Below are 16,930 nucleotides of genomic sequence, written 5' to 3' on the forward strand. Positions count from 1 at the left end.
AACTTCAATAGGAAATAAAACATTTTGTTCAAGAAATATTATGAATGCATTTCATTATACCAATGGCTTACTTTTCTGATTTTTGAAACAAATATTCCGAAAATATTTTAAGCTCTGCACAACTTAAACAGGACCAAGTAATAGATACGATCTTTACACTTTATTCCTTTAAAGGAGGAATTTTATCATGAAAAATAAGCAATTAGGAATTCTTACTCTGATTTGATTTCGCAGCTGCTCTGCCTCCTGCCGTAACTGTTCCAGCTCACTCATCTTCTTCAGTCTCTATTTCTCACACTCCACTGGTGAAGAAAATCTGCCAATAAGAGGGAAGAAAACTAAGTTTCAGTATCACTTTCTCCTCTTTAAAAAACAAAACAAAAACCCCCACGAACCTATATATATTTATTCTGCCTTTAGAAGGGCTTCCAAATAGATACTCCCTCTACTACACTGTCTAATAAATTTGGCAAGACCCAAGTTACTTCAATTCCTGAATTACCATGAAAAGCAGAATTAAATGAAGTATATTTTGAATATAGAAGCAACTGTCAACAGAACCACCCAGTGTACTTTAAAAAACTGTTACTGAATGCATTTGTAGCGCCACTCTTCTCACCCACCTGGAAACCTCTGTCAGTCTTCACCCCAAGATGGCAACAGAGAGCAAAGACTGCAGTGGTCGCCTTAAACATTTACATTTGAGCTCAACAGTGCTATGATACAAGCACCTTTGCACATGACATCCGAGGCAGTTTTTGTTTTCATTAAAGATGAAAATTTTGAATCCTAGACTATAGCTGAAATAGCAGGTTTTCTGCATTTTTTTCCCATATTTTCCTTGGGCAAGGCATGATGATGTTTTCATTTCAAAAGCACTCACACAGTGAGAAGGGATAGTAAACATCGAACCATCCCTAAAAGCATCAGCATGCTGGTATAGCCCACAGCAGCCTAAAGCAGTTCTCATCTGAACAAGGACTCAAAGCTACATTAATAAAAAGATCAATAAACAGTAAGATCACATGCAAGCACACTTTCAGGTAGTTTTTTTTCAATCAGATTTTGCATCTGTTTTTTTCAGTGTGTTGAACAGTTTCCTCAGATCAATTTTCCTCTTTATGCCCAGTACAGCAGTGCAGCCAAACACCACTACAGAGACCTCTTAAGTCTATTCACATACATGTAGACGTCAATATCCTTGCAATGAAAGTAAAATAAGCTAGTAGCTTGCTCACGAACAACCCAGGCACTTGTTTGTGTTTTTTTCATGATAGAAAAAGCACACCAGAAAGGTGGCGGTGGTGGTCCCACTACATTAGCTAAAAAGCCCAAAACGCTTCTAGCTTATAGAAGAAGAAAGACGAAAGTCAGACTACTACTCACAAAATGAAAATTGAGGGAGGAAGGAAAAGAAGTGGGGAGAAGAACCTCGTCAAAACATTATTCTAAGCTTTTTATTTAAGCATGAGAGACAATACAGTTGTGTCCCCCCCAATTTAGTCCACTGAAAAACGGTGAAAAAACAGGGGAAGAAAGGTCACAGTGTGTCTGGTAAGTTGTAGACCTCTAGGGAAACCCCTTTATTTGGTCTAGCTACTGGTTCCTTGTAGTTCAGTAGTGATGTGCTCTAAAAGACTCTGGAAGGCTTTTTTCCATCTATAAAACACGACGCTTCACAGATGTAAAGAGTGAAAGGTTTTGGTTCAACGTAACTTACTAATAAGATAATCACCCTTGGACTAACAGCTTACACAAGTGTTTGAGAGCTACAAAACTTCTCGCTCCTCCAGAAGAAAAGTGTATCTTCATTAATTATCCATTTACTTTTTTTTTTCTTTCAATCTGAACCTCCATGCTTTCCACAGATATCACTGCAAAGTCCATTTCAGAATAAACCCACAAACATTCACAAATTGGATCATCTCCAAATCAAAATACATCCTAATCGGTAAGAGCACAGTGGCAACTTAGAAGGTCTAACTAGTATTTTCAGCTATATGTAAGCCAGCTATGAAATTCACACCTTTCCCTTCCTTAAACCTATGCTCTGTCCAACCACAAAGACATTATAATCCATACGTGAATATTCTAAGAGACTAGTTTATTTACCATTATCTTCCTATTTCAGAATCCCAGACTATTTAATATTGCTTAAGGCACAGCAGGCATAGAATAGAATTCTCAACACTAATGTCCAATTTCAAAAATCAAGCATTAAAAACTGTAATCACTTTAGCATGCATGCTAATCACATGCCTTTATAGTCTTTGAAGTTTAATTACAATTTTAATATACCTGATTGGAATACTACACCTCTATGAAATATAGCCCCACTTTCAGTTCCAACAGTGTGAAATTATCCTTTTTAAAATGTTTTCCCTTCTTTTGTTCTAGAACCTACACAAAGGTAACACAGACAGAACAATGGACTCAAATGTCTAAAGCGAGCCAGCCATGCTATCTGCCAATGTTTCAGCAGTCTTGCGTGCTATTTTTAACAGAAGATAAAGATTCCTAACAGAGAGGTTGATGTACCTCTAATTTTCTGAGAAGGGAAGTCAGCTTCTGCCCTGTCATGTGCCACACACTTCAGTGCTCTGTAAACAGTAACTTCAACACAGAGAATAATTGATCATAAAGAAAGTGACATTACTATTCAACTGGACGCATGCATGGCTGGTCGTGAGTAGCTAAAGTCAGGGCATTTTTTTTTTTATTGATAGGTAAAACTATGAACATATTAGAAAATTAGCTGTAGCATTGCACTGGCACTCAAAGACCATCAATGACCATGCTGCACTTCAACCTGAAGTCATTAACACTGACTTTATACGTCATTCGTATCAGTACTGTTCATCATTAATGCCATTTCTGTATCAAGCTGCACCAGCAACTAAACAGCTGTTAAACTTAACAGCTTGAAATTGTTATACCTATACAAGTTCCTACACAGACATAATCCAGCTTCAGAAGCCTTCTCACCCACCCATCTTTAGCTTAAAAATTAATTCCTAAGCAAATTAAAGGACAATGATATTTCATACTTTCTTGAAAAAATAATTTTTTTTAGTTAAAAAGTCCTAGCAACATCAGTATGTGCTAAATTTGCAAGGTCAGTAGCATTGCTGCTCAGCAGATATGTATCAGTGGTTCAAGGTCAAGCTATACCTCAATGAATATAATGGGCTCCAAGCCAGTACGCATTTCTACAAAATCCAGATTCATTTTAGAACTGGATTATTCTAGCTTTAAGTATTAAAGTTCCTTTCCAGTATGCAGCAGCTGAACAGCAAACTCTCAGATATTCTTAAGCTATATATAAACACCGGGATACTACAGTAAACAAACTAAGTGCACAGTTTAACCATTAAACTGAAGTGTATCCAACACTCTCTGTTTTACTGGCTGGCTGCAGCTCCCACTACAACTACTTGTGTGTTCAGACGATCATCCACCATGAAGTATTTAGCAGAACCATGAGCAAGATGGTTCCACTTGGGATTTTTAATTTTTTTAAGCACTATTTTCAAGGTGCCTACAGGAAATTACAGAAATTGAGTGGGTAGAGAGGAAGCTCTCATGAATGCTCTTCCAGATTCACACTAACTCTGCAAGCAGCATCTCTGAACTCCTGTCAAACTACCGTGTGAACACCTGATGCCATACTCAGGACAGCAACGCAGGAAGATAAGCACGTGCTTGGAACTTGTGCACGCAGATGCATCTGTGTCTGTTTTAATGCTTCTGATGCTACGGTGATATGGTTAAAGAGAGGAGAAGAGAGGAAGCCATAGTCAAGATATAGTTATGTGCGTAGACCATTACCCAGACTAGATTTACTTGCTGCAATATCGTTTTTAAGTGTATCAGTGAGGTGACCAGTGAAGCGCAGCAATGGTAAAGCAGAGGCTGCATCCTATAAACCTGTCCTCAGTGCAGAGAAGCAGGTCATCACCACAACCTTGAAGTGTGCCATTTCCCAATGCTACCAGTCATCAGATAAAAAACAACTTGGTTTTTATCAACTAAATACTGGGACTGCTTTCGAAGGACTTACAGGGATAGCAAAGAAGAGAGGTGATCTCTGTATTGCAAATTTTTCCTCATACAACAAATTACTGAAAACGTCAGTGGACTGAACTCCAACCTGTACTAGGTTACAAAGGACACATGCCTGTTCATTCTCCCCTCCAGGAAGATCAAAATACTACAGCCAGGAAGGAGCACTGCTCCACAGCCTGGAAAATTCTTTATTCTGAACATGAATTTCCCCAGGAGCTGAGCTGTATCATACGTGGCTGTGCACGCAGCAAAGCCATCAGCTCTTGCACCTCTATGGGCAGAAAGAGAGTCAGGATTCCTCCTGCCATTTCAGGAGACTGGAGGTAATGTAACGTCTACCTCCCTGACTTATTAGTATTTTTAATAAAAGTTTAGTCAGAGAAAAAATATTCTGAGTTACCTTAGATACAGAATACTAGTGGTATCTGCATTCACACTTTTCAGCATTCACAGGTAGAAACCCTGATGAAGAAGCCAGATGCTTCTCTTCAAATGCAATTCACGATGTGCATGATGTACTATGAATATCATCATCTGCTATGGCAAAGAGGCCTTGAGGGGATGAGCAACAGGAAGGGGAAGAACTTTTTAATACCATTGGTAGCCAGGGGGTGTACCACTGCAGGACACCCAAGTGATTAGGAAACGGGGTCAAGGACATGAGATGCTTCCCATCAGAAGCAACAATACAGGGAGCTCATTGTGAGCAATAACTATTGTGTAACCAAGGCGGCACATCTTTGCCCTCATAAAAGCAATGTCATTTGTAGGCTGAACTGTACCTCAGTGCAATTTTTCCTCAGCAGACTTGTACAAGTGAATTTACTGATACCAAAATAAAGTGCCTCCTGAGGCAAAATAATTAACGAAGTCAGATTCCACAGCGTATCTAGTGTCAAGAAAGCCACTGGCAGGCTTGAGTGCTCCACAGATAAATTACCCCTTACCCTATTCCTGATTCAGCAGCAGCATCATTTGCTAAGAGTTTAATTCTTCATTATACAGGCAGGCAGTGACAAATTACCACAGGTTCTTGTCTTGGAAGTCCTTTCTCTGCAACCTGCGGACTCAAACATTGTGGCTAGGAAAACACCCTTTTCTCTGCAAAAACTCACTCCAAATGTACTTGAGGACACACTGTAAGAAGATTCACCAAGCCCAGGGCCTCTGCAACACACCAGTCGGAGTCAGGGCAGGACAGAGTGCCTACACAAGCTGGGATGCAGGGAGTTCATCAGACAGGGACCTGCCAACCCCACGGCACTGAGCAGAAGGCTGGCGCAGGGGCTGAAAGCCGACGCAGCTCTGGAAAGCCAGGAAATGGGCTGGTATCTGGCAGATTACTCAAAGCAGAATAGTCAGGCATGTAGTGATAGGAACCTTTAGTTCTGCAAAGCAGAGCTATTTCTGTCTCAGAGAAGATTATAGTTTACAAATGAAGATGCTAAGTAATTTGGTTTCTTTTTTTTTTTTTAAAAAAAAAGGGTATTTTCACTTGCCTTGGCAAGCTTAGCTTATTCCCATGTAAAAATCACCATATAGACAGAAGGAAAAAAGAAAATTACTAGAGAAGTGTAAATACGCCCCTCCCCACAACAAAATATTGCTATTTGTGTCCAACATATAGAGATTAAAGGGACTGCAGAAAGAACAGTCTGTCTGACTAAATTCTTAAGAGCTATTGACTAAAGAGTTATTTAGGCAAGAATTTTATTTTGTATCAAAAAAATCAGTCCTTTAGAATTGAAGTAAGTGCTTACCTATACATATCAACCTCAGTTTTTCAGCCCATATGCAGTAAGATCTCACAAGTGATCAATCACTTGCAGAAAGTAAGAGAGGAGGTTTCACATAGCTTTCATGTGATCATCCCCACTAGTGATGACACAGGTGGCTAAACATAAGGAATGCTAACTATAATGCTTTACTAATTATAGGAAAAAAGACACCAAGAAATACTCCCGATCTCTCTCAAAGGAGCTATACTGGTAACTCACACACATTCAGGCTTCAGTCCACAAAACCTTTATATGCTGAAGTTGCTTGTGTAAAGTTACTTGCTTGTCTTCTGTAACTGCTGACAGCGTAAGTAGGCTTTGCTGTCTCAACAATGGTGGACTGGAGTTCTGGCTCTGAAGCTGAGCTCCGGCAGCATACACAGACTAATACTTTATATATTTAGGATGTGCCAAAGAAGATTTTGATAAAACATCTCCTCATTTAGTGACACTAATCAAGACTTCAGCAGCTTTGCCCACTCATTTATGTCTCCCCAAAGCCATGAACAGAGAAGAAAAACATACAGAGGTTTTATTTCTTACAGCCTGAGGGGAATGGATTTGGCATATTCAAGAACAGTTCAAATTCTATAAACTTTGACACAGTGGACAAAGCCTTACATAAAGTGAAATCTCTGCCTGGACAACAGCCATTTAAAATAAATGCATTAATGCTATACTGTAGTTACGTACCTTCATATATAAAAAGTATTTTAGTTGGAATTTTATGTAATATATTTGCTATGGTAGAGCTGTTTGAGGACCACACACAAACTTAGCTCTCCACTGAGGAAAATTAAATATTTAATGCTTTTTTTTTTTTTACTGTATCTTGGCCCTATGTTGTCTCTCCTCCATTTCTCAGAGACCTCACCTGCTATTCAATTTCCCAAGAATTCTTTGTTCTGATTTGTAGCTGTACTGCATCAATAAACAAAGACAACAAAGCAAGGAGCTTTTATATTGATCAACTAATACTTAAATCTGAGCAGAGAGAGGCATAAGTTGAAATAACAGTATATAACGGCTGTAATTGTGCCATTGTGTACCTTGCTTTTTCTTGCTCTCTCTCCCCTCAAACCTCTTCAGTGCATCTCCTTCCCTTCTGTATCTTTAACATCTACTTTTGAGGGGTGCATTAGTAGCAGAATATCTTAGACATTTCAGTAAAGAAAGAGAATGGTTAATTTTAAAAAATGGTTACCATTTAGAAAATAAGCTTGGAAATCCTAACTGAATCTTTTCCTTAAGGTTTTTAAATTTTCATTTTGTAAGATGGAATTAATTGTCACTGATTTCCGAGCCCCCGGAGTTCTCCCATATTCAGGGCCTCGGGTCTCCCCAAGAAGAAAACAGGAAGCAGCCTGGGTGTGACCTCGCTCGCTGAGGTCAGCGCTATTGTTGCACTTCTGCACATTTTGGAAGTGTTTTAAAGTGATATGTCTCCATTATAGCTTTGGTACAAAAACAGGAAATAATCAACCAACGCCTCTCGAGAGGAAGGGTATTAGGAGAACTTATTTAAACACCCATTTGTCTAACAGATACCATCCCCAATTTTAAGGAACCGATGAATGTATGTGCTCAAAATTGCATGTACAGCTGGAAAGAAAAGGTCACAAAAGAGACCCACAAGCAAACAACAAATCAGCGGGATAGGAAAGTAGTCTTGCCTCTTCGTGTGCCAGTGTGCCCCGTGCAGTTACATCATGAATACAACCCCACCCATGAACTGTGTGGCAGAAGCAGTTTCAAGCCAACAATATTGCTCCTTCCTTCCTCCACCAAAACACCTCGTACCCCTACACAATGAGAAAGAATAGAAATATGTGCCACTTCATACACACATAGTCGCTTAGCTTGTGATTTTAGTATAACTTTGAAATACAGCCTGCCACACAAAAATGTTTATATTTACTGCAATAACTACTTAGAGGTATTAACAGAAGTAATTTGAGTCAGACAAATATAAATATCTGTGTTCACCTTCAGACTTCAGTACTGTAAGTATCAGCCTTTAGTGTTTTTCACTAACAGGAGAGCAGAGGAAGTAGCAGCTGGAATGCATCTTGCAGTAGCGCTGCTGGGTTTAGAAGTCAATGCCATTTCACCAGCGCTGCCAACACTGCGCATGCACAGCTTGCAAATGAGAGCGCAAACCCGCACGGTGATCAGTCTTAACAGATCACAACACTGTCTCCGCATTTGATCACTGGTTTGATTACAGTTTCCATGGAAGACAAACAGACCAACAAATACTGACCTTGTTAACAGCAGTCACAAAATAGACAAAGGAAATCAGTTTAGAAATTAGAGTAAAATAATTCTTACTAAGTTTACTAGTAAAAAATGATCAGTGACTTTAGACTTTTACCCTTCTTTATACAGTAAGTTGACAGTTCACTAGACAGGTGTCTTAAGCTCAGAGATATGAGTTTATTTCTAAAACCCAACTTAAAGTCTAAGCCAAGTACATTCATAAAACATGTACAGAAAGCCCCTACTCTTCTTTTCCCACACACACTAGATTCTAGAAAAAAACCCAAGAAATTCAGTGTTAAGCACAAGGCTGAAAAAAGCACAGAAAGGAAGGAATTTTTAAAAGTCATGAATATTTCACAGTCCAAAAGAGTGATTTTTCCAAAAGTAACATTCTTGCATCTTATATTCATTATGTTTGTTTCCAGGTCAAAATGTTTTGGTACATAAGCACAGATTTATTTTTATCACACTCCCTGCAAACAGAACTTCATGTGAAATCCAAGTTATGTTGTCTTTCATGACTACAATAATGATTCTCCAGTGAAAATTTGGTTCACTGACCACAGGACACTCCGTCACTGAACAAATTATTATTGGTTTTGCAATTCAAAACGTGTAAGAAGTGGCAAGAAGGACCTTAATGAAGCAAAAAGATACAACCCTAAGTAACAAGACTGACAGACATGGTTCCAGTCCAATTTCTTCCTTGGAGACAGACAGGCGGACACAGGTAGACACAGGCACACACAGAGCGAGCCAACATACTACACTGTTTGCCTCTTCAAATACTCAGCTACCCCTGGAAACGATTGTAACAAGTTTTGCTATGAAGTGCGTACTGCAGAGTGTGACAATTCAAAGTAATTTTGAAAGACCACTTGCATTTAAATCCATCTCTAAACAAGTTTGATTTTGAAATTTAAGGGGCTAGTATGTTGATACTTACTGAACTGGCACAGTACCCTTGCATTTGTAGGGCCAAGCAGTGTTATGCATGTAAAATCTGGCCTGGTACCTACATGCACAAAGGATTACTTCAGCAGCCTCCTGTTTTCTCAGAGTGTGCAGACTGCACAGCATGCATAAAAGGCACTAAGTACATAGAAAATTTTAGGTTTAAAGCTAGTGGAGAAGACACACATTAAGTGAAACTAACACTGTCTACAGGAAAAGTGCCTCAATTCAACTGACTGCTCACTTGACTGAAATAATTTCTGGCTGACAGTTTTTGAAAGTGGAGCATTCTTACGCACTTCAGGAGCAGAAAGCCCAGCAGTACCAGTTACACATACACATTGCATCCTTTCAAATGTATCACAGCTTGGAAAAAAAAAATGCATTTGATCTATACAGTCTTCAGCACCCTTCCCTCCTCCTCACCATTCAGCACCACACACATACTCCCTTGGTACCAAAGTTACAGCGAGGCATTATGCAGTTCACATAATTATGCAGCTGTAACATTTAGCATACAGCTGTACTCTTTCATAAGAAAACAAGGGAATATAAACATTTGCTTTTTTATCCTGATTATCCAAAGATCAGATAAAACTATTGCCCTCAGGTCTAATTTTAATTTTGCTTTTGGTTCACAATACATTTCTGCTCAATTATTTGTGATTCTAAGCCACAAAAATTAAGTTCTCTTCTAGACTACAGTTCAGGCTACTTCAGTAGGTTTTTTTCTAATTTTTTTTTTTTTAGATGCATATTTTTATAGGCTTTTAAAAATCTATCAAAAACCTCACTTTACAGAGAGCTACTGAATGATTAGAAATCCCATACTAGAAAGTGAAAACCCTAAGTACTGTTTTACACCCCTACTAATACAAGTATGGGATTAAGAGTACATACACCGTGTAACTACCTCAGGTATCACTTGTGATGAGATTGATATATCTATACTCTTTTGATGTTTCTCATGCACTACTGCCTTTTTTCAAATGGTCACTTATTAAAAAAGAAAATACACCAAATACTTAAGGAAGACACTATGTTAAAGCAATATGTATCACTGTGCTTCTAACTATCTTCACACCTTCAGGGTTCTCAAAATAAAGGCTGTCTTTATAGTAGGACTATTTTTAACATAGTGATTATATCTAGCAGAAAACTTTTAGGCAAGATAAAAACCTTTCTTATTAAAAAAACCTATCTAGATAAAGCTGGCATTACGTTAAAAGGAAGTTGTAAATTAAACTTGTGATTCATTATTTTTCACGCCCTTGCAACGTATTAAAATCCAAATGTATTTGTAGAGTTCACAGCCCAAAAAGGGAGGGAAGGGGCAGGGGGAAGCTGTTCAGGTCACAAACATACATAGTATAGTGGCCAAAAGTCAGAAATTACCTACCTGGCTATTGGAAGGAAAATGGCCCTAAAGTTTCCAACGGAAGAGGATGGAAGAGAAATAAAATGCTGAAGGAAAGAAGTACAATATTCCCACTAGAAGCAGTCTTCCCCAAAGTGTCACTTTTTTTTTAATACAAGAACTTTTCTATGAAAACGTGACACTCGCTAGGTTATAAATAGCAAAACTCCCCTGTGGAGACAAAGCCTATGGTTATAGACAGGAATGTATCTGCCAGGCACCGTGGCCACAAGAGACCCCATGGGTCCACAACCTGCTTTGCTGGAGGTTATCCTTCCAATCCACTGAAACTTCTGTTCTTGTAAATACTTCCTACGTATCCCAGGCAAAGTGAACTGGGTCAACAGCAGCCTAGCTAAGTACATCATCTCTGCTTCTAGCCTTCACCAAAGGGCAGACACTGTTCTTGTTTGGTTTTAACATTTGGGATACGCATATTACCATTTTGGAGTTTTCCTCAGCAATTGTGACTGAAAGATTAGTAAAGATGGCTAAATATTCTTAAATTCCTGCTTCCAGAAGCTAAGTGCAAAGCAAAACGATATCTGACTCAACGAAAAAGCAAACATTAGCCATACCAATGAAACTCCCAAGCAATTTAACTGTTTGCTTAGGATGTTGGCCTTTCAGCTGTCATCTTGTCAAAGTTACTATGAAGGTCTACGATTCAGGGCCACAAGGTTTCTGTAGAGATTGAGAACAGAAAATTGCTCAAGCTTCTGAAGCAACACCACTAGGAAAAGTCAATTTTCTTTTCTTCATTTCATCCCTTTTCAAAGGTTGTGTTTGGCTTTTGATGCCCATCTATTTGCATTTGTAACAAACTATAATAGATGCAAGGAAAAAAAATGCCTTAATGACTTCCTGCCTCCAGCTACCTGACCTTCCCAATTATCTGCTTTTCCTAAAGTCTGGGGAACAGCAATGAAGCGCTGACATTGTTACATACTCATTTATAGCACTTTTACTTTGGACTTGTATTATGTTTTTATCCTGCTGTACAAAAAAAAAATAATCCAGCTCCCTCTTTTGGGCTGCTTCTAAGACAAAAGAGGAGTTTCCACTTTTCTGTCACATATCTTAGAGATGAAGGTTGTGTGTGTAGCACCCAAAACAGTAGTTTTACTTCCTGGCCACATCATTCTCCATACTTCGGATTGTTTTTTATTTAGACATCTTATATCCAAACTACTAGAAAGAGGAACCACAATGGAGAAGTTTCTTGCCCCACAAGTGTCAGTCAGTAAAGATTAAAAAGAGTCATTTAATATCCTATAAAATGCTGCAACACTCCCTGTGGACCACTGCTCTTCTCCTCTAAGATTGTTAGGAGCACCCGACATCCCTGCTGTGTCCTTCCTACCAATCCAATTACCGAAGGAAAATGGTACTAACATCATTAGTTTCTTGAAATTCCAGGGCAACTGGAGTTAATGTCTTCTCAGAAACTTTGCTGTGCCATTTTTTGAACTCTGCCTATTGTACCTAATGTTGAGATTGCTACAAAACTTGATTACCTCTTCTACTTCCTTTCCCTCCCACCACCAACGTGCACATGTAAAGGAAAGGACTCCAGTTTACATTCTCACATAGCAACACAAGATAAATACATTTGCTTAAACCTAATTTATAATTTTAGGGGGGAAAAAGCTTTTATAGAATAAGCCTACCTAAAACCTAATATACCACAGATTTATTAATTTTTTAGTACGCTGACATTACATTGCACTGTCAAAATCTTTAAGTCAAATCACCAAAACTGATCAAAGTCACTAGATACACACCGAGGCTTTAAATTTAGGGTGTGTTAAATCAGACTTTGACAAGCGTAGCATCTCTACATGCAGTCTGAATATTTCTTTCAGCTCAGTAACAACTAAGCTCAATTTAAACCAAGAATCTGAAGGAAGGAAAATATCTTCCTTTTCCAAACTAGGAATAAAATTGGTTTACATGAACAATCACTTAAAGCAATCAGTCATGACAGAAAGGGTCACCAGAAAAATACTCAGATCAAATACTTCTTTTAATCAGATCAATTTTAAATACCACATGTGTTTTTAACAATAGATCATGAATAAGCATCTTTAATTTTAATGCAAGACTTTAAAAATGTACAAATACCACATAAATTGCATTTTAATATATAAATAGAAAATGACAAAAGTGCAATTTATGTTAGAAATAATTACTACAGTAAAAAAAATATAGGGCAGGAAAAATGTATACAAAAATTAACTCTACAAGAATCAAATCATCACGTTACCCTGACATTGTGTGCTCTGTGCAAGACTAGATGCTGACCACCTGAACTAATAACTGCACTATGAAAACAAACCAAGAGTTCCTACCGCTGATTGGGAGGAGGTTATTTGTTCTTGTCAAAGACGCCAAGCCAGTCATCGAGAGCAGCTCCAAGATCTTCAATCTCATTTAAGAAACACATTCAATCCTGGGATTGATTTGATTATTTTATTTTGTTCGCCTCCCACCCCCATTTGAAAATTAAAATCTTATAAAATAATTTTAATCTTAACATTACTCAGCTCTTTTAATGTTTCAAAACAGTAGGATTCACAATGACTCAAACACTGGGCTTACATTGAAAATCCATACGATTAATATTTGTCTGAGTTTTAACACAAGAAGGAGGGGAAAACTACAGCTTCTGCAAACTGGCAAACCTATTTTGCCTCTAAACAACTAATTTAATGTAATAGGTGGAACTTGAAAGTGCCTTTTGCTCCACATTACCATCAGGCATTTCTATCTTTCCCCTCCTTTCCAGTTTAAGTCCTTTCAGAAGGCAACACTGCAAGAGTTATAGTAACTAAATCAGAATTTGTTTTACTGTATGTCAGCATTTCGCATACTTTTGGAAGCTGAGACATCTTAAAGGAAATGAAACTATCTTCACTGAAGAGCATAACTATTTGCTAGTCAATGTCCATCTATATTTGTTTTAATTCTGTTTTTTATAAACCTTCAGATAAGTTCTCATTCATCTTCTCATTATGGTATTTCCCCACACAAACTATAGCAATTCATAATAATCAGAACAACGAGTATCATTGATGGCATCTATTCAAAACGTTAGGAAGTTCACCTTTTGGTCTTTTGTTTCAGGCTCTCTGTAAAGATGGACTGTTTCATGGTTCACACATTGCTGAACACATTAACACAAACCTAAACAGCACAGATTTCTTTAAATTAAAGCTGCAGCTTTGTATAGCACTACCTCGTGTTATCTAGAAAGCTCTATGAAGCCCTCTGCCCTAGTATCAGATATCAAACCACAACCTTAAGAGAAGAGCATACGTTCATGTTTTTCGAGATCATTTGCTTTAGTCCTTGTAGCATCTTTCACACAAATTCTATTACAAAACACTGGGTTGCAAAACACAGAGGTTTCATACAAGAACAAAACAGTAACAACTAAATTTAATTACACACTTCAAAAGATGAAGTAAGTGACAGGTCTGCATCCAATTAAAGGAGAGAAAAATTTTGGTGGAACTTAAAAAGTATTTTCTTGATTAGCAATACTATGCATACTTTCTAAACAGCAAGTTCCAGGCACTCGGTAATTGCATTAATCTGGGCATTGATATTCTCAGACAATATTAAGTACAAAACACAATCACTGCATTATCATTGTCCCTAAGTATTCACATTCCATGAGCAAGCATTGCACATCAAGCTCAGAGATTATGAGTTTCTTACTAGTTTGATGAGACTTTTTAAAGTGACTCCTGAGATAAAAAAAACAATAAATCAAATGACCCTGTCTTCAGTGACACAACAGTCTTAATTTACGACTCTGGCAGAGAAGACAGTAACTGAGGAATATTTACAATGCACTGCATATTGTGGGGTTTTTATTTTTTTATTTGTTACTTTACCTTCAAAATCTTATATTTATAAATTTTGTGGTATTTTAAAAAGTTGCATAATGTTCTATGAGAGAACTATGCACAGTTCTCTATTCAAAAATATTTTTGCAAAGTTTTCTAATGAGGTTTTTGAGTCCCAGGTTTTTCTTTAGAAACTGTTTGGAAAACTAAAATACTTGGACAAATTAAATGCTAGATATATTAGTACTCAACTAAGCAACATGAAGATATAGTTGAAACTTTCATTATCCAACATAAATATAACAGATGACATTCGTAGCCGACAATCTTCTACTTCAGATTTAAATGACCTGAGCCATCTATCAAGACCAACTTTTCAAGCACTCGAGGAAGGGCTGAACAAGAAAGAGAACACCAGCTATTTGCTGTACCACTTTAACAATACAGAAAAAGACATCTCTGTAACTTGAAACTCAAATTTTTCATGATTAACAGATGAAAGATATTATTACATTAGTATTATAGCCTTGGTTCTCAACATATTAAATCTGTATAACTCATCTACACTACCCACTGTAAAAACTGCTAACTGTAAAGAAATAATACATAATTCAATATTGCCTATATTTTGCCATATTAGACACACAACAAGACATATCCATATATTTATGATCTCCCTCTTTTTCCTAGCCCCCTTCTTCCAAGATAAAATCAGTCTGTTCTTTGGAAGCACAAATTAACTTCACCACAGCTATCGTGCTTAAGAATCACAAACAAACCCACTGAAGATTCCCATCCCATTAAAAGACTTTCAGGATTGTAAGGGTTTGTCATGTGGTTTGTTCCATTTTGGTTTGTTGATACAGTTATTATTTCTGTTAACATTACTTCATACTTCCCCAACTTTAACCAGTAATTACATCTACTGTATCTGTCACTTAATTGTCAGATTAGTGACCATCTTTTACATCACTTCCAGTATTTCTAGTAGAAGTCAGAGAGCAGCTTTAAGTTTTCCTCTGCACACTCGAATGACTTTGCAGGCTCATGTCCCCCGATATTCCCACTACAACCCAACAGCCACTTACTCCCCACAAGAACTACCAAAAATCTCTGGATCCTCTATTTATACTTAGGGAAGTATATGAAAGCACAGCAAATGCTCTCGTTGTTAACTCTGCAGGTGAAGCACGGCAACCCCTACCAACCAGAATGAGCTTGCGCTGACAACTGGCAAAAGAGGAAAAGCACCCAGCTACCACCGGGGAACTGCTTCTCACCGAGCAATCGCCTGATCTCTCGGTTCAGATTCTCAGTAGAAAATGGACAAAACATTTTTCAAAGCAGAGACCAAACTAGAACACAGAACTCCACTGAATACATAAAACCCACCAGACTCAAAAAACTACAGTTTTCATCTCTCCCAATGCTTTTATAGTGGGTTTCAGAGGTTGGTTACCTGTATCTTCTCTCTAGACCATTTTGCCATCCTTTTCCCTTCCTTTCCTAATACTCTCTACCTAGCAGAGAACAGCTACTATTCTGTTGTTTCAGAATTTGATTACATATAATCAAATTAAACTCTAAGCAATTTTTTTCCTCAACTCATACTTAGCTTTGAGACTTACCGTGCTCCTATTTCAGACCTGAAAACCGGCCTAGAAAATCACATCTTTTCCAAGCCACAGTAACTGGTCTAACAAAAGATAACATGTCTATTCCCAAACTGTATAATTAACAGGAGGGAACAGATCAGAGGCTTATTTTACATTAGTTCAGATAATATTACAGCATAAACTAAACTTGTTGTCTACCAGATATAAGCAATTTGGATGCTTTTCACAATTTCCAACGAGACCAAACTACAAATTAAAGTTTATAACCTCAGCAGTAAGTGCAAATTAAAAAAAAAAAAAAAAAAACAGATTTGGCAAAAAAAACTGGATGTGGAAACCAGCAATACCTATGAAGTATGACACAAAAAGCATCTAATGACTTTGCACTTTTCCTAAAGACGGGGAGTACCTCCAGATGTACCCTTGTCACAGCAGTCATGCAATGCACATTAAGTCATAGCCCCTTGACACAAGGCAAAGTTATAGAATGCCAAAACCCAAACAAGTTCTAGATAGGTACAGAAATAAAAAAGGAGAGAGACAAGAGTTTCCCTACATATTCCATAAACCTGGAAACTGCCTGTTGCTGCCAGCTGTACAGACTTTTAAATCCAAATTGCTGGGCTAGTTGGTACTGTTGGGATGGCAGGAGCATTTTGAACACCCCTCTGCACAGGTCAACGTGACACCTGCATCGCTAATCCTATTATTTTCAGCACCAGATCTGTCCCTGACGACCCCCAGCAACAAGGAGGTACTTCTCAGGCAAGAAGGGGCACCTTGGCTGCAAGACGATCTCCCTGCGACCTACACCTACGGCTGCTCTTGCAACTTGCAGCAGCAGGGCTGTAGGTCCCGCGGGCTCCCTTCGGCGGAGCCGTGCCGGAGCTGTCGGCACCGGGGACTCAGTGCCGCCGACTCCCCAGGCGGCTAAAGCCCCCCGCCCCGCTTCTCGCCCCCCGGGGAAACGCCGGGGTGAGGTGA

General features: G+C 38.3%; 1 protein-coding gene across 1 annotated transcript in view; it reads right to left on the reverse strand.

Annotated features, from left to right (window-relative positions):
• The window catches only part of GNB4 (G protein subunit beta 4), a 78,680-nt gene that overhangs the window by 15,408 nt on the left and 46,342 nt on the right, over positions 1-16,930 (reverse strand). Inside the window, exon 3 of the mRNA XM_009288041.1 lies at positions 217-316. Within this exon, the coding sequence (XP_009286316.1) occupies positions 217-273 (57 nt within the window). The 5' untranslated portion in view covers positions 274-316. The remainder of the gene's footprint in view (positions 1-216; positions 317-16,930) is intronic.

This window comes from Aptenodytes forsteri, unplaced genomic scaffold (genome assembly GCF_000699145.1).
Source record: "Aptenodytes forsteri isolate BGI_AS27 unplaced genomic scaffold, ASM69914v1 Scaffold72, whole genome shotgun sequence".
Lineage (NCBI taxonomy): Eukaryota > Metazoa > Chordata > Aves > Sphenisciformes > Spheniscidae > Aptenodytes > Aptenodytes forsteri.